The sequence below is a fragment of the Miniopterus natalensis genome, chromosome 17, assembly GCF_054644295.1.
Source record: "Miniopterus natalensis isolate mMinNat1 chromosome 17, mMinNat1.hap1, whole genome shotgun sequence".
Taxonomy (NCBI): Eukaryota; Metazoa; Chordata; class Mammalia; order Chiroptera; family Miniopteridae; genus Miniopterus; species Miniopterus natalensis.
This window is the reverse complement of record NC_142097.1, coordinates 5976593-6003038: the sequence shown is the minus strand read 5'-3', so window position 1 is coordinate 6003038 and position 26446 is coordinate 5976593. Positions and strand designations below refer to the sequence as shown.

Here is a 26446-nt window from a genome sequence, read left to right as displayed (position 1 = left end):
TTTTTGCTCCTAATGTCTCCGTTTTTCTAATCTCTATGTAAGAGAAGAGGGTGGGGAGTAAGTGTGAGACTGTTCCTCATTGTTTGATTGTTTCTGATACGTTTCTCATTTTTCTCTTTAGGGCAGAAAAGACTGAAGTTCTGAGCGAAGACCTCCTTCAGGTACGGTTGTCACCGGCCCTTAGCTGATGGACACTGAAGATACTTCCCCTTTAAAACCAAGCCACCCCCCGTGCCATGTGAACTCATACAAATCTGTTTAGAGGCGCCCCTCTGTGCTTTACAGCAGCCCCTTTCACTCTGAGTACCAGTTTGGATAAGGCGTTTTCGGAGACATTTAAAGTCGTTTCATTGTGCGGTTAGCAGTGAGTCCCACAGTCTGAGACCATGTCCCTCCCAGTCCTCCAGAATCGGACATCTCCCCAGCAGTTCTGTCCCTGCAGAAACATGCATCAGACTCTTTTCCCTGATTGTCCAGACCTGTGACCCCAGTGCTGACCTTGCCCTCACCTAGTGACATCACCACTGCTCTGTGTGCAGGTGGAGAAGCGCCTGGAGCTGGTGAAGCAGGTTTCCCACAGCACCCACAAGAAGCTGACTGCATGTCTCCAGGGCCAGCAAGGGGCGGAGGCCGACAAGCGCTCTGTAAGTGCCCTCCTAGCCCCGGGCAGGCTGGGTCTGCCTGCTGATGACAGGGTCCCACACTTGGGGCCGTGTTTGGGATGGCTGTTTATACGACCGCTTCTTTGTCTGAGAATCGACCTCCGGCGTAGCTCTGCTGTGTGGCAGCCCTCCTGCCTTTGAAGCCTGCCCAAAGCATCCTCTGTCTTCACCAGCCAAGGTTCAGCTCTCCTTCTTCCTTCCCCATCTGGGGCAACTGGAGGCTTGCGGGGGCGTGTGTGAGATCCCAGCATTGGGGAGGCTTTAAACCTTGCTCTTATCCCTGCCTCAGATCATTTATACATTCCACTTGCCTCAATAATATCTTACGATCTCATGGAAAAAAGTATACTGTGTTTTTGAAGCTTATAAGTGACCTAGAAAGGCCCTTGAAAATAGTTTTTGCTGTAATGAAACGACAAAGAGCCTGCTAAATGGAACCACTCCAGTGTCTTTGTATACAACCCATTAGTAATAATGGGCGTTGCATAGTGGGATTCCATTGGACAGTCCTTGGTATGAATGGTTGTTGCAGACTTACTTCCCTCTTGCCCCTTGCCCCAAATCACCACCAAAGATTAAAAGATTCTTAGATCTTCCCTTGGCTTTATAACAGGGGATATGCAATCCAAGAGATTTATTTCTGCTTCCTTAAGTTTACAATCAACATGTTTGGTGTCTGTTTGAGTTTTTTTAATTTATTATTATTTTTTAATCCTCACTCAAGGAGATATATATATATATATATTTAATTGATTTTGGAGAGAGAGGAAGGGAGAGGGAGACAAAGACAGAGACAGAGAGAGAAACATCAATGTGAGAGAGAAATATCGATCCCGGTGGGATTGAACCTGCAACCTGGGTATGTGCCCTAAGAATCGAACCCTCAACCTTTCCATGTACAGGATGATGCTCCAACAACCGAGTCACCCGGCCAGGGCTGTTTGAGTTTTTTCTGACCCGGAGTTACTGTGGACTTTCAGTTTCCTGGTGGTCTCCCAGAGCATCCCTGCACACGCCTGTGTTGGCCTCCTTCCTGTTGACCATTGTGGGGTGTGTCCTGGCTGCCCTTCATCCCATCTCATGCTGCAGTACAGGAGCCCATTCCACATGCTCTGTCAACCACTCCATTTGCTTCCCAGCCCCAGTTCTGTCTTCCTAATATTCCCAGCAGGAATCACTCGTGTGGTAGAAGTAAAACATTCACAGCTTTGGAAAACGTCTTTGGGAATAATTCTTCATCTGTCAGGAATTTCAGCAAGGGGAGCCTGAACAGCCTAAAGGGAGAGTTTGCAGAATAGCTTTGGACATGAAACTCTTTAACCAAAGAAGCCTCTAATGTGAGACTCTGGGAGCTGTTCTGGGTAGAGGCCTGCAGCCAGGCCTGCCTGTGACCCACCTCCTTTCTTCTGTTCCAAGAAGCCCTGTTTTTAAAATAACCCACCTACAGCCCGGCCGACATGGCTTAGCGGTTGAACCAGGAGACTGCGGTTCGATTCCCAGTCAGGGCACATGCCTGGGTTGTGGGCTTGATCACCAGTAGAGGGGCTCAGGAGGCAGCCGATCAATGACTCTCATCATTAATGTTTCTGTCTCTCCTTCTCCCTCCCTCTCTCTTTGAAACCAATAAAAATATATATAAAAAGAAGAGAAAAGAAAAGAACCCATCTACAGTACAGGATGTTTTGGTATCATGAGTGGCATCTGAATGTTTCCTCTCGAGGCTGGAAACTGGCCTTTGGTGGTGTTTACACTAGCGTTATTTTTCTGGGATAAGGTAACATTACCTAGATTTGTAGAACTTTAATTGGGTTGAGAGTCTTGCCAGTCATCTCAGTTGGGAGACATTTGGCTCCCCAAGTATGCCAAAATATAGTGTATTAATAGAAAATTTGAGATACGGGAAGGCCAACAGGTCAAGGGATGATTGGCACTGAGAAGATAGTTTGTTACTTACTTTCCTCAGAGGAGGGGGCATGCTGTGCCATGTAGGGCCACACAGAGAAGCGCCAAGGTCTGTAAGGAGGCAGAGGGAGGAAAAGGTGGGCAAGAGCCTTTATTGTAGCTTCCAGGGGAAGAAAGAGGTGAGGCGGGGTGAGCGGCTTAGGATTTTCAGCAGACTGTGGGACATGGGCTGTCCTCAGTTGTCTGGGATAAGGTAATCATCCTGGGGTGATTAGGGCAGGTGGATGGTGGCCTGGAGTATGAGAACTCCATAAAGAAGTGGTTGGGGAGGGGGACTCAGGACTGGTTGGTTTGCACTTGAAAGACACACTCATGGGAGAGTTAGTTACTGTCTCTAGGAATTGGCTAACCCTGGGAGGGGCAGTCCTTCCAGGATTAGCAAGGCTCCAGATGTCAAAGCCTCAGAATATGAAAGATAGAAGACATAGTTAATTAAATACACTGATTAATAGTAACTTCAGCAGAAAGGTACTTAATGTCTCAACAGTCTGAAGTAGCTGTTCCCAAGATTTGTTCATCAGCTTTGGTTCAAAATTCCTGCAATGCTCGGACTTACCCTTCTTGTCATAATGTGGCTGCTGCAGCTCCAGGCTTTTCGTCCACACATAACCACATCACAGGCAGGAAGCGTGAGGGTGGTGAGAGGATTTTTTTGTAGGGGAGAAAAAAATCTTGCCCAGAACATTTTTTTTTGTCTCCCTACCTAGCTGCAAGGGAGGCAGAGAGGTGAATATGTGTCAGAGAGCAATGGGTTTGTCATGACCATCCATGATTCACCTGCTGAGACACACACAGTTGGGCTTCTGTTAGCATGGAAGACATGCTTACGGTGTGGTCAGGCCCTGAGGGCTACCGCCTTGGGCAGTGATTAACACATAAACTAGGCACCTGTTTAGCTGACTGGAAGAAGTCAGTGGTGGAAGTCGGTGCTCAAGCATGGCGAGACCAGTGATGTCACTACACACATTTCAGGTGCTTAATTTTGTCAGTGATTTCTTGAGTCAAAGTCTTTTCTTATCCTACGATTAAATAAATGATCTGGCTGAAAAGAAAGTCAGAGAGCCACTTAAAATATTTTACAGTCACAGACTTACAGGAAAAACATTTCCAAGGCTAAATTTTTCACTTTTTTCTAAAGTAGAAAAAAGTAGAAACCTTTTCTAAAGTAGAAATCTCTCTTTGAGAGATTGAATGGGAAGCATGACACTTATTAATTGCCTCAAATACTGAAATATTTGCCTAGTTCTTTGTGGTTATTAGGTAAGGAAATGGGTCAAGATCTAAGGAATGTGTGGAGAGAAAAAGGGACGAAAAAGGGGAGCTAACTCGTAGATACAGACAATAGTACGGTGGTTACCAGAGGGAGGGAGCGGGTGACGGAGATGATTTAACCTTGGGTGGTGGTCTCAAAATGCAATATACTGATCACGTATCATAGAAATGTGCACTTGAAACCTATATGATCTTATTGATCAATGTCACCCCAATAAATTTAATAAAAATAAATAAAAAGTGGAAAAAAAAAAAAGAAGGAAACAGAGAGAGAACAGACAACGGAAAAGGTGGTGGTTGTGGGGACAAATGAACAAACACCAGCCGGGGCAGTTGGGTGTTGAAGGAGGGTCACGAGACGGACGTTCTCAGAGGGCGGAAGGCCAGCTGAAGTGGGCGTGTGGCCGTGGGATCTCAGGATTGGAAGGGACTTGGACAGTATGTAGGCAGGATCCTGCATTTTTTTTGAGCACATGTAAGTTGTTGCTTTTCACCATTTCTCTTTTAACCAGCTCATTACCTCTTAGCAGTTTAGTTACAGTTTCCAGCACTGAAACTTTTATCATACACCTTGACAGGCTTGGCCTGAAGGCTGGGGTGGCTGCCATGTGGGAATGAGCAGAAAATTGGAATTTTGTTGCCACTAATTCCACAACAGTATTACCTGGTGGGCACTGAGTGAAACTGGATTCCTTATGTGGGGTGGGGACTAGAAAGGATATGAATGAGGTTTCCTTCGTTAGTCCAGGCGAATAGCTGGTTGATTCATAGATTTTAAGACTCTTAGTGTAATGAAAATGTTTGGTTTTGTTTACCGTCCTTGCATTTCTCACAGGGAAGTCACGTTTAGCAAATACACGGTTAGCGTGTGTAAGTATTTCTCCACTTTACTCTACAAATACTTAGGAAGTACTGAGTCTGGAGTGCAAAGTGGAATATATGCCAAGTCCTGAGCGCTCTCAGCAGGCTCCCTGTCCTCTGTCAGCTCACAGCCTGGAGGGAAGCAGGCATCACGCAGTTCATTAGTTACACAAATCATGTCTTAGTGCTTAGATTAGCTTGCTAGCAATAAAATAGTAGATTTCCATGAGGAAGTAGCCTTTAAGGACAAGCAAATGATAGCACCAAAGGTGCAAACATGCCTCCAGGGCAGGGGATGACCTTTGTGGAGTTCCCAGGTACACGAAGGCATTTTTGAGAAACACAAAGGTGGCCTGAGTGTCTAGAGTCAAGGGCGAGGAGGGTAATGAGGCGGGACTGCAGGGGACCCGATCTAACCTTGTGGGTCTTGGTAAGGGTTTGAACTTCTTCCCTACGAACAGTGGGAAGCCAGTTGTAAATCAGGAGCAGCATGGTCAGATTCCTTGGCAGTAGCTGAATGGGGCAGAGGCTGTGGTGGAAGTAAGGGACAGGAAGACACACGGGCGTGGTCTAGGGAGATGCCACGGGGACAGTGATGAGGGAGAGAATTAGCATGTGTGGTGGATGTTGGATGTAGAGTGTCCAGGGCTTGGCATCTGAATGGATGCGGGCGTACGAGGAATGGAGAGGGATTTCAGGGTCCCTAGCTTGAGTGACTGTTGAGTCCATGGGAGGTGATAGGATCACCTGGGGAGAAAATACAGGGTGAGAAGACAAGTGGTCCTTGAATCGAGAACCGTAGGAACTTCAGTATTTTAAGCTCTAACAGGAGGAATATCTAGCAAAGAAAAACAGAAGTCAGAATGGTACCGAAAATCCACCTGCCTGCTCCAGTCGAAATCCCGGACATCATCTCTTTTTCTTTCCTCCCTTTCCATACCCTGCACATCTAGTCTTTCACCAAGTCCTGCTGGCTCTTCCTTCAGAGCATTTCCATCGGCTCCAGCGTTTGCCACACTAGTCCATGCAACTGTCATCTCTTGCCTGAACACAGCGTTCCTAGCAGGTATTCTGCTCTCCTCTCTGCTCTCCCAACCCCTTCATAATCCATTCTCTACCACGTGAATGAGTGTTTGCAATGGGAACCAGATGGTGCCACTCTCCTGCCTAAATCCCACCAAAGGATTCCCATTGTAGAAAAAAATCCAGCTCCTTCCCGTGGCCCTGCACCTTGGAGTTCAGCCCTTGCTCCCCTCCCCCTCACCTCATTTTCCAGCCCCACTGACCTGCTGCTGAGCATGCTTAGCTCATGTCCTTGGGGCCTTTGCACTTGCTCTGCCCTCGGCATGGAATATTCTTACCCAACATTGTAGGCCTGCAACGCATTGTTCAGTTCTTTCCCCTACTGCCTAACATGTTTGCTCCTTCCATCCCCCAATCACAGCACCCTATTTTATTTTATTTTATTTTAATTTCATTTCATTTTATTTATAGCATGTTTTATTACCTGAAATCATTGTGATCATTCATTTGCTCGTGTGTTTGTTCCCCATCACTGATATGTGAGCTCCATGAGAGCAAGGATCTTATCTCTCCGTCATGACTATATTCCTAATGCCTAGAACGGAGCCTGTCATAGGCTAGGCAATGCTAAAAATAGATTGTGTCACGAATCGATGACCCTGAGTATTTTAGGCGTGGAAGGCGCCTAACACATCAGCAAGCCAGTATGAATCCTTCCTATTCTACGCAGAAGCAGTTTAGCATGGTGGTTGTGAATTTAAGCTTGGGGACCTGACTATCCCAGGGTGAAACTCAGCTCTACTGCTTTCTAATTAGGTCTGACCTGGGGCAAGTCACTTACCTCTTTATGCCTTGGTTCCTTCATTTGGGAAACGGCCATGACAGTAATGAACTCCTACCCAGTAGGTGTTTGAGAGTTCAGTGAGGTGAGGCACTAAATGCCCAGTACAATGCATAACATGAATAAATATAAAGAAATACAACCGGCCGCCGTTATTACAGCTTCAGGCCGCCATGACCGCTGAGAGTGAGCACCGAGCAGTGAGTCTGGGCTGTGTCTTTTGGGGCGTGACCCACAGAAGAATGGTTGGGCTTAGAACTAGAGGGTGGTAGACAGCAGTGTTCAGAGTGGAGTTTGTGGGGTTGTGTGCGTGTTTGTGTGTGTGTTTGGGGAACGGAATGGATATTAGAATTGACTTTTTGTCCAAGTCATTTTACAAACTGTGTTGCTTGTGCCCAAGATAATTTTAGAGACGACAGTCGTCTCAGGTCATATTGACTGCTTCTAAACCCTAGAACATTCTCTTTCCTTCCCTTAATTCTTAAGGTTTTTCAGCACTGTAGAATCAGGGGGAAGTTTATTTTAATAGCCTCTCTTTGACCTGAAAATCGCTGGCCAGGTTGAGGTTTGCCAAGCACAGTCTTTTTACCATGGTCTCTAATACTCACCTGCGTATCAGGTGGCTCTCTCAGCCTAGATCCTTTTGGCGAAGGAAACACACTGAGCCGCCTTTCCAGATCCGCAGGCAGTGTCACCCTCCTAAGACTCAATATCCTTTATTTTCATGGTTTTTTTTCCCCATTTATTTCATTTTTCAATTTTAGCTGACATTCAGTATCATTTTATATTAGTTTCAGTTGTGCAGCATAGTGGTAAGACATATGTATAATTTCCTGAGTGATCCCCCGGTAAGTCCAGTACGCACCTGGCACCGTACATACATGTTATTGACTGTATTTCCTATGCTGCACTTTACAGCGCTCTGGCTGTTCTGCAGCTACCAATTTGCACTTCTTAATCCCTTCGCCTTTGTACCCATCCCCCCGACCTCCTCCACCCCGCTGGCAACCCTCAGTCTGTTCTCTGAGCCTCTGAGTAGGACTCAGTATCCTTACGTGTGAAGTGGGACGGGGTGAGCGTGGTGCGGGGAGAGGAAATGATGCCTCAGTGGTAGGCAGTCATTAGGTTCGGTGAGATCCGTCCTGCACAGTGCCTGGCATCCACTGAGCACTCATTTTTTCTTTGTCTTAGTTAATTCCTTTAGAAAATGAAATAATTTGTGGTCTGTTGTGGGTTACAGCCTGTGGACTCCTACTGCCTGTGATTGCAGATGGGCTCCTTTTCCCATTTCTTCCTTTCTCTTTTCTTTTGGTGGATTTCTTCTCATTTTTTATTCTTAAAGCATCTACACAAATAAAAACTCTTCATTAATTTCCCCCGAGGTTTAAGCCCGTTAGCCCCACTCCCGCCCTTGGAATCCACGCCCTCGAGCCTCCCTGGCGTCTCCTCTCCTAGCGTGAGCTCTCCCTTGCGCGAGTCGCCCTGCCACAGCGCAGGCCTTGGTTTGTGAGACTTACACTTAAACAAAAAAGAATAAGGTAGCCCTGGCCACCGTGCTCCTTTGGTTGGGGTCGTCCTGTGCACCAAAAGGTTGCTGGTTGGATTCCCGGTCAGGGCCCGTGCCCGGGCTGCGGGCTCCATCCCCAGCTGGGGTGTGCGGGAGGCAGCCGGTTGATCTAATGCGCTCACATAGACGTTGCTCTTTCTCTCTCCCTCTCCCTTCTCTCTCCAGAAATCAATTAAAAAATATTTTTAAAAAGAAAGAAAGAACAAGCTAGCTTTATATGTCATGATAGGAAATGACCTGAAAAGATCTCTCTCCATGGAAAGGAAAGCAAGCCAGAGGGTATACAGTGGGCTAACATTTGTGGGGAAAATGCATCCAATTACAACAAGCTCCGGTGAGGGGAACTAGGCGCCTGAGAGTTAAGGATGGGACGGAGACTTTTTAGTGTAAACCCTCAAGCACCTTTTGAGTTCTGAACCATCCGAATGTATTTTCTACTGAAAAACTAATTCATTTCATATAAATAGGTAGATAGGTAAGCTAGATACGATAACAAACAAAATTTTTTCCTCCTTGTGAAAATGTTAAGAATTAAAAGGCAATAGAAGCAGGAACACCTTTCTCACTCTGTGGCACTGTCGCTGCTCCAAGGCTCTTAGCCACCTAAGAGGACCTCAGAATCGCCGGTGAGGGTGTAACGTGACTAGAAATGACTAGGAGAGCACGTTGCCTGTGTGACTCCTGAGGAGGGCCCTCCACTCCTGTCACTTCAAGCGGGTTCTCCAGTGTGAACTTTACAGGACAGACCCTGGCTGTCCCCTCACCACCCTCCCTCCACGACTCTGATCAGCCCCAATCTTCAGTGGCTGTTCCAGTTCTGCTGATTTTGGTCTTCGCTTCTTTTTTTTTTTTAAATCCTCACCAAAGATATTTTTTCCATTGCTTTTCAGAGAGAGAGGGAGGGAGGGAGGGGGGGAGAGAGAGAGAGAGAGAGAGAGAGGGAAACATCTATGTGAGGGACACATCAATTGGTTGCCTCCCACCCTCGCCCCAACCAGGCCGGGGACCGAGCATGCAACTGAGGTACGTGCCCTTGACTGGGAATCGAACCTGAGACCCTTCAGTCCTCGGGCTGACACTCTAACCACTGAGCCCAACCAGTTGGGGCTTCATCTTCACTTCTTTAGTCACCAATGGGCGCAGCTCCTACGTGATGCACGGACAGGACTGATTGGACTAACCCTTTTCCATATTTGGAAAACCTTCACTTACCAACTGGTAGAAATGTTTCTCCAAACGGTGTCAACTCCTGGGCTATTAGAAGTTCCCTTTAGATTGTTACAGGCAAGATCCTCCCTTATCTTGCTTCCTTGTCAAATTCTGAAGGACTCAGAAAAGCTGCGGCCTTGCCCTGAAGGTGGGTCATGGGACTCTGGATCCTCCAAAGCCCAGAACGTTCTTTTCGTGCGAGCTCCCCGGTACCACGGTTGTGCTGTCTGACATCCAAGGGGAGCATCTTCGCTGGTTGGCTATGAGGATGTTTTAGGAACTTGCAGATTGAAGACCTTTCTTTAAGTTGAGTTTCTCAGCTGCTGAACTCACTGTTTTGTGCTGGGTGATTCATTATTTTGGGGGACTGTCCTGTGCGTTATAGGATGTTTAGCAGCACCCCTGGCTTCTAATCACTAGATGCCAGTATTGTTCACCACGTTGTGACAACCAGAATGTCTCTAGACATTGCCAAATGTCTCTGGGGGACGAAATCGCCCGATTAAGAACTAATACCTTGCCCTGTCCAGCGTTGTCCTGTGCACCGAAAGGTTGTGGGTTCGATTCCACGTCAGGGCACATGTCTGGGTTGCAGGCTCGATCCCCAGTAGGGGGCGCAGGAAGCAGCCAATCGATGTTTCCCTAGCACGTTGATGTTTCTTTCTCTCCCTCTCCTTTCCTCTCCCTCTAAGAATCAATTAAAGATAAAAAACAAAACCAAACCTAACACCTTAAACCATGCTCTCTGTGAGCATAGCAAGCATACCTGCTCAATTCTTTTTCTTTTTAACACCACTTTGGACATTTTTCTAAAATGTGCTTTAAGTAACCTTTTTTAATTGGTGAGGTGGGAATAGATGCTCTCCTAAGATACTGTTTCCTGTGCCTTTAAGCGTCTGGAAACTTGTACCGAATAGCTTTGGAGGACAATCAGAAAGTGGCGCTTAAATTTGGGTGTATTAATACTGAGTTGCCTGATCTGGTTTTTTGCAAGAAGAATGTCCCATTTTATTTGAAATGATGGGGTAGTAAGTTTATCCTTTGAGTGAAAGGCACCTGACTTCCATGGAGTGGACCTGCCTAAGGCAGGCAGGGGGGTATTTTAGACCCGTCGAAGGCCTTATCCGCACAGGTGTCTTGGGCTCTCTCCCCCTGGAGTTACCTCAGGAACCCCAGGAACTTCCGTGTCACTCCTCCGGGTTGACCTACCTCCCGAGGTCTTCCCTGGAGATGCCTTAGGGTGCAGGTCTCCTGGGATGTTCAAACCAGATTCCTAAGTTCTAGTGGATGGAGCCCTGAATATCTACAAGTTGATCCCTGTAGTCATTCAGTTGTGTCTCAGGACTGGATTTACACTAACCCCACTGTGCTCTTTTTAAACAAGCCCTTCAGTTGTCCCCAAATGCCTTAGAGTGAAGGCCCAGTGCCCGCCTCTGGCCGACAAGGCCCCACCGGATCTCGCCTCTGCCCTCCTCTCCCATCGCTGTCCCTGCCGCCCTCGGCTCCCGCCACCTGAGCCTCCTTGGGGACCTGGAGCTGGCCGTGCCATTTCCCTCCTCACGGCCTTCTCAGGCCCCTCCACCTGGAGTGTCCTTTTCCAAATCTTTCGAGGCGTGGCTGACTCTTTCTCTTACTTCGGACCGCCTTAACGTCACCCCGAGAGGCAGGCGTGCCTTCATCGCAGCTGCACCCCGCGCTGCCCACTCTGCCCGCCGCCCCGCTTTCTCTCGTCTGTAGGCCTCCCGGCCATCTGACGGGATCTGCATCATAGCACCCCCGCTTCTCGCTCGTCTCCCCGCAGTGGAGGGTAAGTTCCCGTCTCGTCTCCGGGTGCCGTACGGGGCAGGCCCCCGGGCTACTGATCGTGAGGGACTTGCGGCGGAAGCCCGCTGAGCGACATCGCAGGAGGCTCGGGGCTGGACGTAGTTCAGTCTCTTTCCGCCTGAAGAGCTGTCTGTGCAGCGGTGGCCCAGGGGCCTGAGGACGTGCTCGCAGCTCGTAGCTTGTTTTCAGTGTGTGCGGATGGTCAGGCACAGTTGGGAGAGACAGGGCTTGTCGACAGTAAGGAGGGAATGGGTCGCGCTACACTCCTGTAGCAACGCGCTCCTTCCTTCCTGTCTTCCCTCCCCCCTCCCCACATAATATAAAATTTACCACTTTATTTTAAAGTGTGCAATTCAGTGGCATTTAGTACATTCACAGTTTTATGCAACTACCATAATCATCTAATTCCAGAACATTCTCATCACCCCAAAAGGGAACCCCATACTCATTAATCAGTCATTCCCCATTTCCCCTCCCCCAGCCCCTGGCAACCGCTGATCTGCTTTCTGTCTCTGTGGGTTTGTGTGCTCATATAATAGAATCACGCAGTAGGTGCCCTCTTGTGCCTGGCTCATTTCATGATGCTTTCGGAGCTCATCCAGGTTGTGGGCTGTGTTGAGACTTCATTCCTTTTCATGGCTGAATAATATTCCATTGTATGGATGTACCACAGTTGTTCATTCATCCGTGAGAGCTGAGCTGTTTCCACTGTTTGGCTACTGTGCATAGCGCTGCTCCTCACAGCCATGCACATGTTTTTGTCTGAACATTTGTTTTCAGTTATTTTGAGCGTCTACCCAAGAGAGGAATTGCTGCGCCACGTGACAGTTGTTTTTCTTGTTGAAACACTGCCAGACTTTTGCACGGTGATGCACCCGTGTACATTTCCACTAGCAGTGCATGCAGGTTCCGGTGTCTCCGCGTGTTCCCCAGTACTCAGTCTCTGATTTTTAAAAATACGTATTATTAATACTACTGTAGCCATCCTAGTGTGAGGTGGTGTCTTGCTGTGGCTTTGATTTGAATTTCCCTAATTACTAATGACGTTAAGCATCTTTCATGTGCTTATTGGCCCTTCTGTATCTGATTTGGAGTGTGCCTGTATCCTGGAGCCTGCCTTCTTTGTATTGTAATTGTATGTGAACACTTTTTTCTCTCTTTCTTGACCGTAATCTGCCTCATTTGTAAAATGGGGCTAATACACTTTTCAGATGAGAGATTGGTTTTTGGAAATCAAAGCATTGCTTAAATCTTTGTTAATATAGTTTGGAAATGTTCTCTCTTTTCTTGCTGGCCATCCCGCTTTCTGTCAAAATGCAGCCAGTCAACTTTAGGCTTATTTTCCAAATGGGCAAATTTAATTCAGTTTTCATTTTCTGAATTTTGACATCTCTGACTCTAACACATCATTAAATCCTATAAATGTTTAGGTTTTAATCATATTTTAAAATCATTTTGTTTCTTCGCTAATATAGGATCTAGGTGAGTATTTGACTCTTTGCTGTTTTAGAGAAAGCAGGTGACTGCTGAAGGTAGTTTTCATTACAGCCGTTTTTTCCTTTTCAGAAAAAATTGCCTTTGACGACACTGGCTCAGTGTTTGATGGAAGGGTCAGCTATCCTGGGAGATGACACACTTCTTGGGTAAGGTGACACCATGCGTATGGGTTTGCCAAATCTAGGTAAGTCCCCCTCCATAGAAAGGGGACCAGAGCTGCTCAGGAGAGCACTGAGGTCGCCTCCAGTCTGTCCAAGGACCGTGTGCAAATGAAGAAAAGGTTGCCAATGAGAAATCAAAGCCCCAGGCCGCGAAGTTATGCTTATGGCCTACGCAGTGAGGCAACTCCCAGGCGGACAAATTAACATAAAACTGTTGAAGGACAATTGAAATCCCTAGCGCTCCAGTAAAAGCAAATATGAATCCTCTCAATGTCACATGTCAAAACTTATGGGATTCCCAGAGGAACAACCCTTGCTGGTCTTGAGCTCATAATAAAAACAAACTAAAAATAGAATGGACGTGAGAGAGAATCCTCAGGCACAGTGAGTAGGAGAATCAGTACAAAAATAATAGGACAGTATGAAAGAAAATATGAAGTAATTATGTTTACAGTGAAATTTTAAAATTAAGTAAGGACATCGTTTGTTTTGGCAGCACATATACCAACATTGGAATGACACAGAGAAGATTAGCGCGGCCCCTGCACAAGGATGAATTATTGAAGCCTTCATATTTTTAAGAAAAAACAATTTTGTAACTATGTTTGGTGATAAATATTAAGTAGACCATTGTGGTGATCATTTTGCTGTATGTACAAATATTGAATGATAGTGTTATACACCTGAAACTAATGTTATATGTCGGTTATGCCTCAATTTAAAAATTAAGTACGGACCAAATAATCCTTGATAAAAGAGTCAAACAGTATGAAAAAAACAGGCAGAATCAAAGAAAAAAAAAACACAATAGAACTTCTTAAAATTCAGATTATACTCACTATAATTTAAAATCGTATTTGAGATAAACTGAATATTGCACTCAAATAGAAAACTGGTGAACTTTAAAACATCTGGAGTCGCCACTAGAATGAAGTAGGAGAGATAGGGACATAGCAGGCGTTGTTAAATGGAGAGGCGTGGGCGATGGGTACAGAACTATGGCTAGCAGTAGTTCCTGCAGAAGAAAATACGGAGGAGAGAAGTTTACGGTTGAATTTTTCTTTTCTAGATTTTAGATTTGAAGAAAGATGTAGTCTGAGATTTAAGAAGCACAAAAAAGCCCTGATTAAGATCAACACAAAGAAATCTACCCTTGCCTGGCTGGCATTACTCTTTGGTTGAGCATCGACCTAGGATCCAGGAGATGGCAGTTTGGTTCCCGGACAGGGCACATGCCCGGGTTGTGGGCTCGATCCCCAGCAGGGGGCGTGCAGGAGGCAGCCGATCAATGACTCTCTCATCATTGATGTTTCTATCTCTCTCCCCCTCTCCTTTCCTTTCTCTGAAATCAATAAAAACATATTTAAAAAAAAAAAGAAATCTACCCTTGGACACGTTGTCGTAAAACTGAGAATTATTAAAAAGAAAAAAATTTAAACAGAAAAAAGATAATTACATATGAAAGAGCAATTAGACTGATAACAAACTACTTATTAATCAGCCAAAACAAATGCCAGGAAATAGTAGAGGAAAATCTTCAAGTATTGAGCAAAAATATGAGACTATAAGATTCTGTGATAAACTAAGTTATTATTCAAGAATAAAGGGATCATCTTGATGTTTTCAGGCAAGGATTTAGAGAATTTACTACTTGTATATTCTCACTGAAGGAACTAGTTAAGTTTATGTAAAATAGATTATATGCAAAGAAAGGAATGAAATGCAAGTAGCAAGATAGCATTAAGAAAAATAGTGAATATGGTGTGGGGATGAAAAAAATTCTTTTTTTTCCTACTTATTTTATGTCCCTTTACTGTGGTTCTGCAAGTTAAATTGGCAAAGGACAGATTAACAAGAGAAAAAGATGCAGCTTTATTCCTGTGCACAGTGCATACCCATAGGACGGCTCAGCCATTAGAAACTCAAAGGAGGGGCCAGAGCTGGGCTTACGTAGCCGCTTACCAACCGAGCAGTGATTTCAGAGAGGTGGCAAGACACAGGAGAAGAGATTTGCATTTCTAGGGTGACAAATTATGGGAAGGCAAATGAATGGGGAAGCTAACTGAAGGTAAGAGGTGATTAGCAGTTTGTTATTTCTTTGGTGTCTTCTCCAGGCTGATAAGAGTCTGGAGTGGTCTCTGGCGTTAAACTTTTGTCCTTCCTGGTAGAGCGGGGAAGAGGGAGACTTTTACAGATTTATTTTCTGCTTTTAGGCAAGTGAGCAAGTGGCGGGGGGCGCAGAGCTTATTTTGTATCTGCTTCTTCTCAGTTGCGTTCCGTGTAAAATAATGCCCTGCCATTGTGGCATATTTCTGCACATCCTGCTACCCATTAGGGTAAATAAATATAAATAAGCCCTGAATTGATGGTAACAGTATAATAATGATAACTTGGTGAGGATTTAAAGCAAAGTGATACTAACGTATTAGAAAATGATAACCTGAAACGCTGAGGAGAGAGGCAGCGTCTCATGTTCTTACGTGTTTGAAAGGAGAAGATGTTACGTTTAAAGTAAAGCGCGTGTTAGGGAAGGAAGAGTAGCCACCAAAAGAACAGGAATGGAATGTATAACCTCAAAATGGTAAAGGGGTAAGGAGAGAAATGAAATAAAATAAGCATAGAAGGGACTAAAAGAGAAAAAAACTAAGCAAAAAAAAGCATAATAAACAGAAAACAGAACATGAAGGTCATCGTAATTGCTGCGTGTGCCTGTAATCATTAGGGATGGAAATGGAATCAACTTGACTGTTCATGACCTAGGGAATCTCAGGTGGATAAACGTGAAGTCATTAGATGCTCTTTCTAAGGGTCACACACAAGGATGAGAGTAAAGGGACGGAGAATACCAGGTAAAGATGACGGACTGAACGCACACGTCTAATTTGGTTCCCTTCCAAATCCGCTACGACAAAGAGATTCTTTTCTCAAAGAACCCAAAAAGGCAGGAAAAACGAGAGAAGACGACAGCCGCAGCATTTTGTGAGCTGTGACACATGATTGACTGGGAACTGACGTAGCAAGTTCCCGAAATCTGACTCCTGGGGCAGGAGGAAGACACCGCTCACTCTGTGAAATGCGTGCGAGGCCCAGGCTTGCTGGCCCAGGCATTGGTTTTAGCTGTTTCTCCAGTGCTGTCGGGAGACAGGAGCACCTGGCTCCTTGTAGGCCTGTGGATTCGGCATGTGAGTTGCTCTCCCCACATCTCTCTCATGTTTCCCGACATGTCCCCTTTACCACAGTAGGTATTAAGCATCATTTTAACAATTGATGACTTCAGACATGAAAACAGATGGAGCACGTTGGTCCATGGGACACCGTGGAAATCAACCGCTCTGTGAACGTGGTCTCATAAAAGCATACCCGGCCAGGAGGTGGTGACGGTGTGCCGCAGGTGACGCCTTGCTTTCTAGGGTGTTCAGTATGGATTTTCCCCTCTGTTGCAGGAAGATGCTGAAACTCTGTGGAGAGACAGAGGACAAGCTGGCTCAGGAGCTGATTCACTTTGAATTGCAAGTAGAGAGAGATGTGATCGAGCCCCTGTTTTTGCTGGCCGAGGTGAGAAGTGGGACGAGACCGGGCCTAAGTGAGCAGGGGAGGGCAGAGCAGCGGGCCCTGCAGCCATTCCACCGCCCTCATCATTGTTTCTGCCCTCGCCCTCCTCTGACGCTGCTTTCCAGTGGGGTTGCTGCTGCCCAACCGCACAGTCAGGACTGCCCAACAAGGCAGCCCTGTCAGCTTGCTGCCCCTTCTCCCGCCCACTTTCCTCTCTGTTGGCATTCCCGGGGGAAAGGGACAAGCTGGCAGCATTACCTCCTTCCCCCGTGGGGTCTCCACTGCCAGCACCACCCCTGCCCTCCACACATCTCAAGCCTTCAGTGAAACGAATGGCAGCCCCTCACAGGGGACTGGGACCCATGTCCAAGATACTCTGTAAAGCCTCTTGTAGTTTGTTTATATAGGTCCCTTCTCTTGGATTTTAAAGGACACTAAACAAAACTGTTTTATTAAAAAGAAACCGTAATGTCTCTGTGACAGTTTTGCTAGCTTCAAACAAGTAAAAAAGGAAATGGTTGGGGATTTTCTTTGCTCTGAACCCTGGACCTCCTCCCAGTTGCCCTTAATTAGTTATACAAAACCTAGCTGGCGGTGTCCCGTAGAACCCCCTGCAACAATGGAAAGGCCCTACAGCTCCACACCTGCACAGCTCCACACCTGCACAGCTCCACACCTGCACAGCTCCACACCTGCACAGCTCCACACCTGCACAGCTCCACACCTGCACAGCTCCACACCTGCACAGCTCCACACCTGCACAGCTCCTCATCTGCACAGCTCCACACCTGCACAGCTCCACACCTGCACAGCTCCACACCTGCACAGCTCCTCATCTGCACAGCTCCACACCTGCACAGCTCCACACCTGCACAGCTTCACACCTGCACAGCTCCACATCTGCCCCGGACACTTCTCTTTCCTACTGGAAGTCCGTACACTCAGCCCATTGCTCGCCCCGCCTGGAAGGGTGGATGGAAAGCACTTCACAGAACACTGGGTCTTCCTCGAATTTTCTTCTTTAAAAGCCACAGCCTGAGATGACTTTGGTGCAATTGTGGCCAATTTTTCTTCCAAATTCTCACATCCTGCCCCAATTTTGCTGGGCCTGGGACCAAAATCCCTCACTGGAATGTTCAGTTAAGCCATTTTTAGAAATAAAAATATAAAAGGAGCATCCACATAACAAGTACTGTGGAGGAACTTCTCATCGCCGAGGGAAGCCGTGGTGGTGGTGGTGATTTATTATTCACTGTGGAAAAATCTTCTTCCTATAAAAACACATCCTCATTGCACTCCCCATGGCATCTCGGGTCTCCTGGGGCTGCGCTCTTCATTCTTCTGCGGTCTGTTTGGAATTAGGTCTGTGTGTCAGATCTGCTTTTGTCCCCACATTGGTCCTCGTGCGAGGAGAGGGCCGAGGTCACAGCAGGAATGAGGCCGCGCCTCAGCGAGCAGGGGTCACAGACCCTCTGAGATGCTCTGGGCTGAGGCAGGCTCCTGGCAGGTGTCCAGCGAAGAGAGAGCAGAGTTCAGCTCAGGAAAAGTATTTGAGAATTTGATCCAAGAGTACGGGTTGGGAGACCTCCAGCAAACTCGCCGTGTGCCTGTCAGTCATTCTTGAGAATTTCTCTTGAGCTTTGACTGGGTCTTTCGTCTCCTGTAACCACAGGTGGAAATCCCAAATATTCAAAAACAGAGGAAACATTTAGCAAAGTTGGTGCTGGACATGGATTCTTCACGCACAAGGTACAGTAGGCATCTTTGCTTTCCTTTCTGCCGCTTTCAGGGAACCGGGGTCACATTTGCGGTGTGGGTGCGGCTATCTGCATATTTTATGCACCAAGTTTTTCTTGATAACCCCCGTGTGGCGGGCACTGGAGGTAAGAGTGCTGAGCAGAGCTGCGGGCCCCGCTGTCAGGGAGGCTGTGGTCCGGTGCAGGAGACAGAGCTGAACAAGTGACCAGACACACCAGACACTGTCAGGCAGCCATGAGGCACGTACGAAAGGGCACAGGGTAGTACAGGGAGGGGTGCTGCGGAAGGGGGCAGCTGCAGTAGGTAGGGTGACACAGAGACCTTAGACACAAACGGTGCGTAGGAGGCGGCCGTGCAAAGCTCTGATGCAGAACCGCCGCCAGCGAGGGGACAGCACACACAGGGCCCTCGGGGGGACTTAGACTGCTGTGTCCAGGGTGCAGCATGAAGGCCCGCGTGGCTGGGGTCGGAGGGAGGGGAGAGCCGTGGGAGCAGGGACCAAAGGCGTGGGATGGATGGTGCCATGTCTAGTGAGGGGGGAATTTCCGAATCCGGCGACCAGCTCGCCTTTCCCTGAAGCTGACGGTGTGGATGTCTCCATTCCGTGGCCATTCCCTAACCGCTGGGGCCTTATGAGAGAAGTCAAGCTCCAACAGTGCTGCTCTTCTGCACCTTCTCCCAGCAGCCGCCAGAAAAGCCCCGTTAGGGCAGGGGTGTGCCAGAGGCTTTGCGATGGCTTTGACTAGCCGGCGTATGTCACGGTTGTGCATATTACTGTTTTTTACAGCAGTATGTGTATGTTTGTGTAGTCTGCAAGTTGAAAGAATGCAGGGTCATGAATATGAATTAACATGGAATTATATATTTGGCCCTACTTTAGGTCCTTTGCAGGTCAGTTTTAATCATCTCTGCATCTTGTTTTAATTTTCTTGAGAAAAAGGAGCACAAACAATATCCTTGGGCTGAGAGATGGAGGGCAGAGTCCTGAGCCAGGAATCAGAAATGAAATACCAAGGTCAAGGTCACCTATTTCCTAGACCTATAACCTTGGTCAGGTCATTTAAACTCCCAGAATGGCTTGCACACCTGCAGACAGGTAGTAACAGCATCTGTGGGTTTCCCTGGGGAGGTTGTTTTGAGTGTCAGATGACGTCATGTTTATCACAGTACTTCCCACGTGCTTTATCAAAGGAAGCTGCTACTGTGACCAGGTGGGACACTGGAACTCTGTGTCTGGCCCAGTGAAAGTATTAGGCAGCCCCCAAACCAGAGATGAAGATGGTCTGATCAGAAGAAAAACGAAGGTTTCTTGTGTAAACTTAATGTTTCCCAAACTTCCGTCAGCCCGAATGATTTTTGCTATCTGTGCTTACACATCTAAAAAACTGATTCACTTTTCAAAATGAACCTCTTTAACAAATAAGTGTTCTAGCACTATTGTAAATCGAAAAGCCCTGCCCTTGGCTGCCAGCACCAGGTAAACATGGGAGTGAACAGGGAAAGAAAGCCAGTGTCATTAAATGTTCCATCCTGTTGCCTACGAGAGGCGGTGCCCCAAAGCTCGTCCTTTGCTGCGAAGGGTGTGGGGAGCCGGAAGGTTGCCGTAGTTATTCCCACCCCTATCTGAGGCCCTCCCTAGTGCACATGGAGGGACAGAGAGCAGATGGCCTGGGCAGTATTGATTCGGTGCTCAGCTGCGTCCTGTGCACATAAAATTGCCATAACTTAGTGCAGGACAGTGTTCAAGTCCCACATTTTGGGAGGAACATCAGATGATTGAAGAGATGCTGACTCGCCCTGTTAGGAGGAGAGTGGCCACCGTGTTCCTGGGTTGGCAGTGGTTTCCTTCTGGAAGGACCTGGGTGTTTAGCCTCGAGGTCTCGTCTTTGCCACGATAAGGAGAACCCAAATTTCCAGCAAAGAGCTCTGGTCAGAGGCCGGTCTAGCGTCAGAGCTTGTCGTTGCCATCACCACTTACCTATTTTGTTTGGTCTTCTGATGAGACATGTACTCCTGGAGACAGCCATGGTCACCGTTAGTCTGTGTGTTTTAATGGTGATAGCAAGTGCTGTGTAGATTCTGGGACCTTAGAGACGTGTCACTAGGGACTCTAATCCATGATTTAACACCTTTTTCATATTTCAGCTCATCCTCTCTTGTATATTAAAATTTGATAAGGAACTCTCTACCTTCCCTCTCCAAATTCCTATGTTTATAAACTTCAGTTTGGACCTATAATTATTTTTGTTTCAGACCCAAAAAAGAACCACTTTAGATGATTCTCAGAGACCTGCCTGCTTCATCCGCTTTATCACATCAGTGGTTCTTATAGCCCCCTTGTGTGGTTGTGAGTTTGGAGTTTGAGGGTTGCCTTGGAGAGAGATTATTGGCAGTACAGCCCCTCAAAACTCAGCTGCCTTCCCTTCAGGTCTCTGCTTTAGTGACCATGGAGAGAGATCCAGCCCTAGGCCTCAGTCACTGGTTTCCCATCGGCTCAGGCTCTAGGCTTCAGCAGAGAGGGACTCTCTTAGCCAAGGTGTCGTCTTCCTTCCCACCTTCCTCTCAGACTAGCCATTTCTAGCCTGAGCTGATGCACCTTGCAGGACCTTGCAGAAAGCCACAAGAAGAAGCCAACTCACCCAACGTCCTGCCCTTTCGCCTAACACTTCACTCTTGGGCAACATGGGGACTGTGTCCTGAGATACAACAGTGAGAGTCAGACCAAACGCCACACTGTTGGGGGCCACCAGCCATTCTCCTGGAATAGCTGGGTTCTCCCTGCCCCCACCTCCACCCCACACCACTTCCCATGTAGCCAGTTTGCATGTGGTAGGTTCTGTGTCTTGTGACAGCCGCCTTCTGATTACCAGCGCTTTCTTGAGTCGTGTCCTGTCCTTCATGAGTTACAGTGTCCCGACTAAACGGTGTACCCAGGGAGGGGCACACTCTGCCTTTTGAGAAAGGCAGGATCTTTCTGAAGATGATCAGAACATCTTCGTCCATAGTCCCGTAACTGGGTCTCTGAAATCTACCCCAACTCTGGTGGGTGCTGCCAAGTCCAACACATTTATCCACTGTTTAGTTAGGTCTAAATCCAATGTGCACACTTGCCACTGTTCAAGTAAATCTGGCGTCTCTGCTTCATAAGCCAGTTCTATAAACCTTAGCATCCTCAGATAACACTAGAGCTTAGAAGATGAGTGAAAGATTGTAGATGCGGAGCATGGAGGTAACTCAAGGAAGATTTATGCCGAATTAAACTGAGAGGAGGCGGCTCCATCCGTGGTGCAGAACACTCAGGAGGCAGCCAGTCGATGTTTCTCTCTCTCTCCCCCTCTCCCTTCCGCTCTCTCTAAAAATCAATTAAAATCTCTTTTAAAAAATTGTGAATTGGCCCTGGCCCATATGGCTCAGTTGGTTGGAGTGTCACCATACACCAAAAGGTCACGGGTTTGATTCCCTGTCAGGGTACATACCTGGGCTGCAGGTTCAGTCACTGGTCAGAGGGCACATGCGGGAGGCAACCAATCGGTATTGTCCTCATCTCTCTCTCTCTCTCTCTCTCTCTCTCTCTTTCTTTTTCTTTCTCTCTCTCTCCCTCTCTCTCTCTCTCTCTTTCTCTCTCTCTGTCTGTCTGTCTGTCTCTAAAAATCTCTAGAAATGTCCTTGTGTGAGGATTAGAAAAAAGTGAGTTGAATTGAAATGAAATGACTGTGAAGGATACATACACGTACTCTGCTACAGGTTTTGTTTGGCATGGTTAAAGAAGAAGCCCCAGCCTGGCCGATGTGGCTTAGAAGTTGAGCATTGACCTAGGATCCAAGAGCTCGAAGTTCGATTCCTGGGCAGACCAGGTGCTTGGGTATGGCCTCGATCCCCAGTAGGGGGCGTGCAGGAGGCAGCCGATCAATGACTCATCATTGGCATTTCTATCTCTCTCTCTCCCTCTCTCTTTTCCTCTCTCTGAAATCAATAAAGATATATATTTTTTAAAAATAAAGAAGGAGCCGCAATTCTTCCCAAAGTCTGTCTCACATTTTGAGGAGCATGTATCTCAAGGGCAAACCTCTGGAGCCAGAATACTTTATGTTTCTGCTGAATAGCAGCCTCTGGGTCCTGCTGTGGACTGAATTGTGTCCCTTCCCCCAAAAAATTCACATTCTGAACCCTAATGCCAGTGTGACTATATTTGGAAATAGGGCCCTTAGGAAATAATTAAGGTTAAATCAGGTCATAAGGATGTGATGCTGACCCACTAGGGTTGGTGGCCTTATCAGAAAAGGAGGAGAGAGATCTGTCTTCCTCTCTGCATGTACTCAGAGGAAAGGCCCTGTGAGGACAGGGTCAGAGGCAGCCTCCTGCAAGCCAGGAAGAGAGCCTTCACCGGAACCCAGGCCCTGCTGGAACCTTGATCTTGGACTGCCAGCCTCCAGAACTGTGAGAAAATAAATGTGTGTTGTTTAAGTCCCCAGTCAGTGGTATTCTGTTATGGCAGCCCGAGCAGATGGAACCACCTCCCTTCTTTGGAAGCAAGGGACTAACATACGTAAAACAGGAGACATTGGGGAAATATCCTGGGCAGCTCACGTAATTCAAGTGGGTATTAGAAATGGAACTCCCCCTGGGGCTGGGCAGGTCTGAGTACCCCTGGGACTGGCGGCAGCCTCCCCGCCATCAGGAGCAGTTCCTCATCCCCACCTGGGCTTCCCTCCATGTGTAGGCATCTTTTTCTTTGTTCCATTTTCTTCATGGTCACTGGACGTCCCTTGGGCTCCGGTCTCCCCAGCATTAGCCCTTTCTTTTTTGGTTCAGTTCTGAATGTGCAGAGAAGGGTTTCACTTGGCCAAGGTGGCGAAGGACAGGCATGGGCTTGGCTTGCGTCCGGCTCCCTCACCCAGAGCCCTCGCTGGAGAGCCACGCAAACCGGCAGCTGCTTCTGGCCAGCGCCTTCGAGCAGCAGTGGAGGTGGCACAGGACAGAAGTCTGGACAGATGAGACAATTGATGTCCCACTAAAGAAACTTTCCTGGCTGCCTTCCCCAGGTCCCTCTCCTGGACTGCCTGTTGCCCTGGCTTCTCGCACTTGCCTCCTCCCCTTCTCCTGGCCCTTGACGCCTCATACCCTTATTTCTGGCCGTTTTCTCTCCTCGGGCCTTCGTTAAAGCCTGTGTTCTGTCTTCCTCTCCTCCGGATCGTACCGCGAAAGCGTCCTTCCCAGAGAAGGACACTGTCGCAGCAGCCGCCCAGGTGGGCAGAAGTGGACTTTCTACTCTTCAAATTTTAAAGCTCCATCTCTTCTTGGACAAGAGTCCCTGTTTCTTCTCTTAATAGTAGGGCGGTTCCTGCGTTTATTTGTAGAACAGCTGACCCTGAGAATTTGTGATTAATGTCGCTGTTCCTAGCAGATTACTGCCTACACGTTTTCCCAGCTTCCCCTGAGAGTCTGTTATTCTCTGTCCACAAAGGGACCATGTTGGGGCATCTTACAATATCCTATAGTTTTATAATATCAGAACAGATTACTTATGTGTTGCAAATAAAATTCCCTCTGAAGGGAGGGGAAAGGTGTATGATTTTAACCCACCAGATTATTGACTAAAGGACAGAATTGGGGGGAGAGATGGAGGGTAATAAGGAAGAAAGGAAAAAGATAAGTTGGGAAAATGTCTTAATTTTAATATATGTATATTCAATATAATTTGGGTGTTTTTAAAAAAAAATCAAATCCAAATCTGTAAAATCATAAAAATCAGGTTAGTGTTTGTGGCCGCTTTCCTTACTCTTTGCTCTTTACATGTAGGCTGGTGGTTCTTTCCCCAGGTAGCGTGAGTCGGGTGGCAGGTGGAGCTTGATCGCAGCCTGTTGCGGAGGCATATTTATCACCTGAGATTTAAATTACAGCCACGGCATCTCCTATTGAGTTTGACCACAAAAAGGCCACAGCACTTTAATACTTTATTTAAAATGGTTAAACCTGGAAGGTATTAATTAACTAATAACCTTTTTGTAGGGCAAACCATTATAAGAAAGAATTGCCCAGGAATTTTTGCTAATCCTTAGATCTGTAAACATTTTTGAGGACAGTGTGTCTTTTCTAATTTGTGCTGACTTCATCCCTTGCATACGGAAGCTTTCCCGGGCCGCATGTGTCTGTCTTCAAAGTGTCAAGCCAGCTTGGTGTCCCAAAGCCTTTTTAAGTAATTTTTCCCTGAGTGCATTTTTTAAGTGACAAATAACCCTTTATTTTGCTACGTTTTGCTAATAGCAAAGATAACTTTAGTTTTCCTGTCTTGTATCACAGTCTTGCTCTCTTCTGTTTGTCCTGCATATAGCAAAAGAGAAAAATATCGTGTAGAGAAAACCCAGCAGTTAGAGTCTTGCCTGTCCGAGTAGGGTAACGCTGCACTGTCTTCTGATGGAGCCTGATGAGCTGTGTGGTTTAGTCTGTACACTGCTGGCCAGCATGGTGTATAAAAGAAACTGCTTCATCCGTTGCCACATTTCATGAGGAGAGTTTACATGACAGTTTCCAGCTTCTCTGGTCAATGGAAATGGGGGGCAACCCACTCCCACCCTTCTCCTGGGTTTCGTCAGCCCCATGGAGAGCAATCAGAAGTATTTGTACTTCCCCATAAGAGTTTCTGGAGTAGGTCCCTCAGACGGCCAACATTCTCTGCAGAAAGACAAATGCTTCAGAAAATAAAACCGAGGTATCGAAATGTTGCTAGGAATTCTTTGTGTGATTACCAGTGTTATAGAACAGAAAGAGTTCATCCACCCGGCTCTGGCAGAGCCAAACACGAAACCCCGAGAACTGCAGTGTGGAAGGGTGGGCTCCTTAGTGGTATGCAGGCTGCAGAGGTTAGAGGGCGAAATCACAGACACCGTGGGTTGGGGGTTAGGGGTTGGGGGTTAGGGGTCATGCTGGGAGCTGATTGGTTGGACCTGAGGAGGGTAGAGAGAGAGCTGATTTCTAGAGCTAGGATTTAAAACTAAATCTAATCAAAGGCATAAGGACCTTCGGTTTCACGGGTGGAGACTTTTGCCTTCAGATTAGTTTTAACTCTCACCCATGTATCCTCTCACCTGGCACACGTGTTTGGCTTCAGCCAAGTAAGTGAGTGTTTCCAAACTCAGATGCCCACAGGACAGGCACAGGACGTGCTTCAGGGAGAGTGGGGGGATGTCATTTGGCCTGAGTAGTCCGGAGACAGCAGGGGAAACGGTGGCTAACTGGGCGTGCTCGCCCTGTGCGAGGGGCAGCTGACCCTCAGCTGGCGTTCCCCGGGTGGTCTTTGTAACCAGCTGTTTCCCCAGCCTTCCCACAGTGTCCCGGGGCTCTGCTTGTCTCACTCCTCTCCTCTTTTCTCCCGTTTTCCATCAGGTGGCAGCAGACTTCCAAGTCTTCAGGGTTGTCCAGCAGCTTGCAGCCTGCGGGTGCCAAAGCTGATGCCCTCAGGGAAGAAATGGAGGAGGCTGCCAACAGAGTGGAGATTTGCAGGGTACCCCCTCTTTGCTCCTCTCTACCGGGACAGGCGGGGGAGCCCTAGGGGAGGCCTTTTGGTTCGCTGGAGTTCTATTAAAACACTAAGAGTGAGCTTCTGCTTGGACTCACTGACCTCAAGCAGGCCTGCTGGCATCTGCAAAGAGCTGGGCGTGAGTCCTGAGGGTTTGGGCTTTGTTGGTGACATAGGAGAGGGGCAGCGGGGGGTAACCATTGGTGTTCCTGCCTGGTAGGCAAAGAGGAAAGGACCTTGGTATCTGCTGGAAGCTAGTGTAAGCCGTGCGTCCCAATTCACAGTTTTTAGACTGCACAGCACAGTTGATCATTTATGACACATGAGCCTTAACTCACTGTTGATAAATTACCTTGTGTGCCTTTTAATATTCCCAAGTTGCTTTATCCATCCTTTGCCTGGTGGGAGACACTTACCTACGAAGCTGAAATGCTAGCTCGCCCAGGAGATGGTCACGGAGGAGGAAACTTCCCCTAGCTGAGAGGAATGCCCCCTTCTAAGAAGCGCACCTCCACCCTCAGGGATGGTAGAGACCCTTCATTACACGTGGTCAGCTGTGTCCCATCTACTTTCCCCACAGACGGTTCATAGGACTGATTTAGCAGTGTCACTCACGCAACACCATTAGCAATCCCATTCTGTGTATATGTACCCCTGCATATATGCAGATCTGTCAGTTTGGGCTTGAATCCCCGGAACAGGAATCTCGTATGTCTGGAACCATGTGAGTACCTGTTGTCT

The 26446-nt window shown here is 47.4% G+C and overlaps 1 protein-coding gene and 1 pseudogene across 1 annotated transcript in view; both read left to right on the top strand.

Moving 5' to 3' along the window:
* Window positions 1-500: 500 nt before the first annotated feature.
* Window positions 501-26446, top strand: part of ARHGAP44 (Rho GTPase activating protein 44) — a gene marked incomplete at its 5' end in the record, with an annotated part of 73628 nt that continues 47682 nt past the window's right edge. Inside the window, 5 exons of the mRNA XM_087825840.1 lie at window positions 501-644; window positions 12788-12864; window positions 16323-16434; window positions 18104-18180; window positions 25573-25690. Coding sequence (XP_087681966.1) covers window positions 501-644; window positions 12788-12864; window positions 16323-16434; window positions 18104-18180; window positions 25573-25690 — 528 coding nt within the window. The remainder of the gene's footprint in view (window positions 645-12787; window positions 12865-16322; window positions 16435-18103; window positions 18181-25572; window positions 25691-26446) is intronic.
* LOC148091188 (U6 spliceosomal RNA) lies at window positions 13364-13459 on the top strand (annotated as a pseudogene).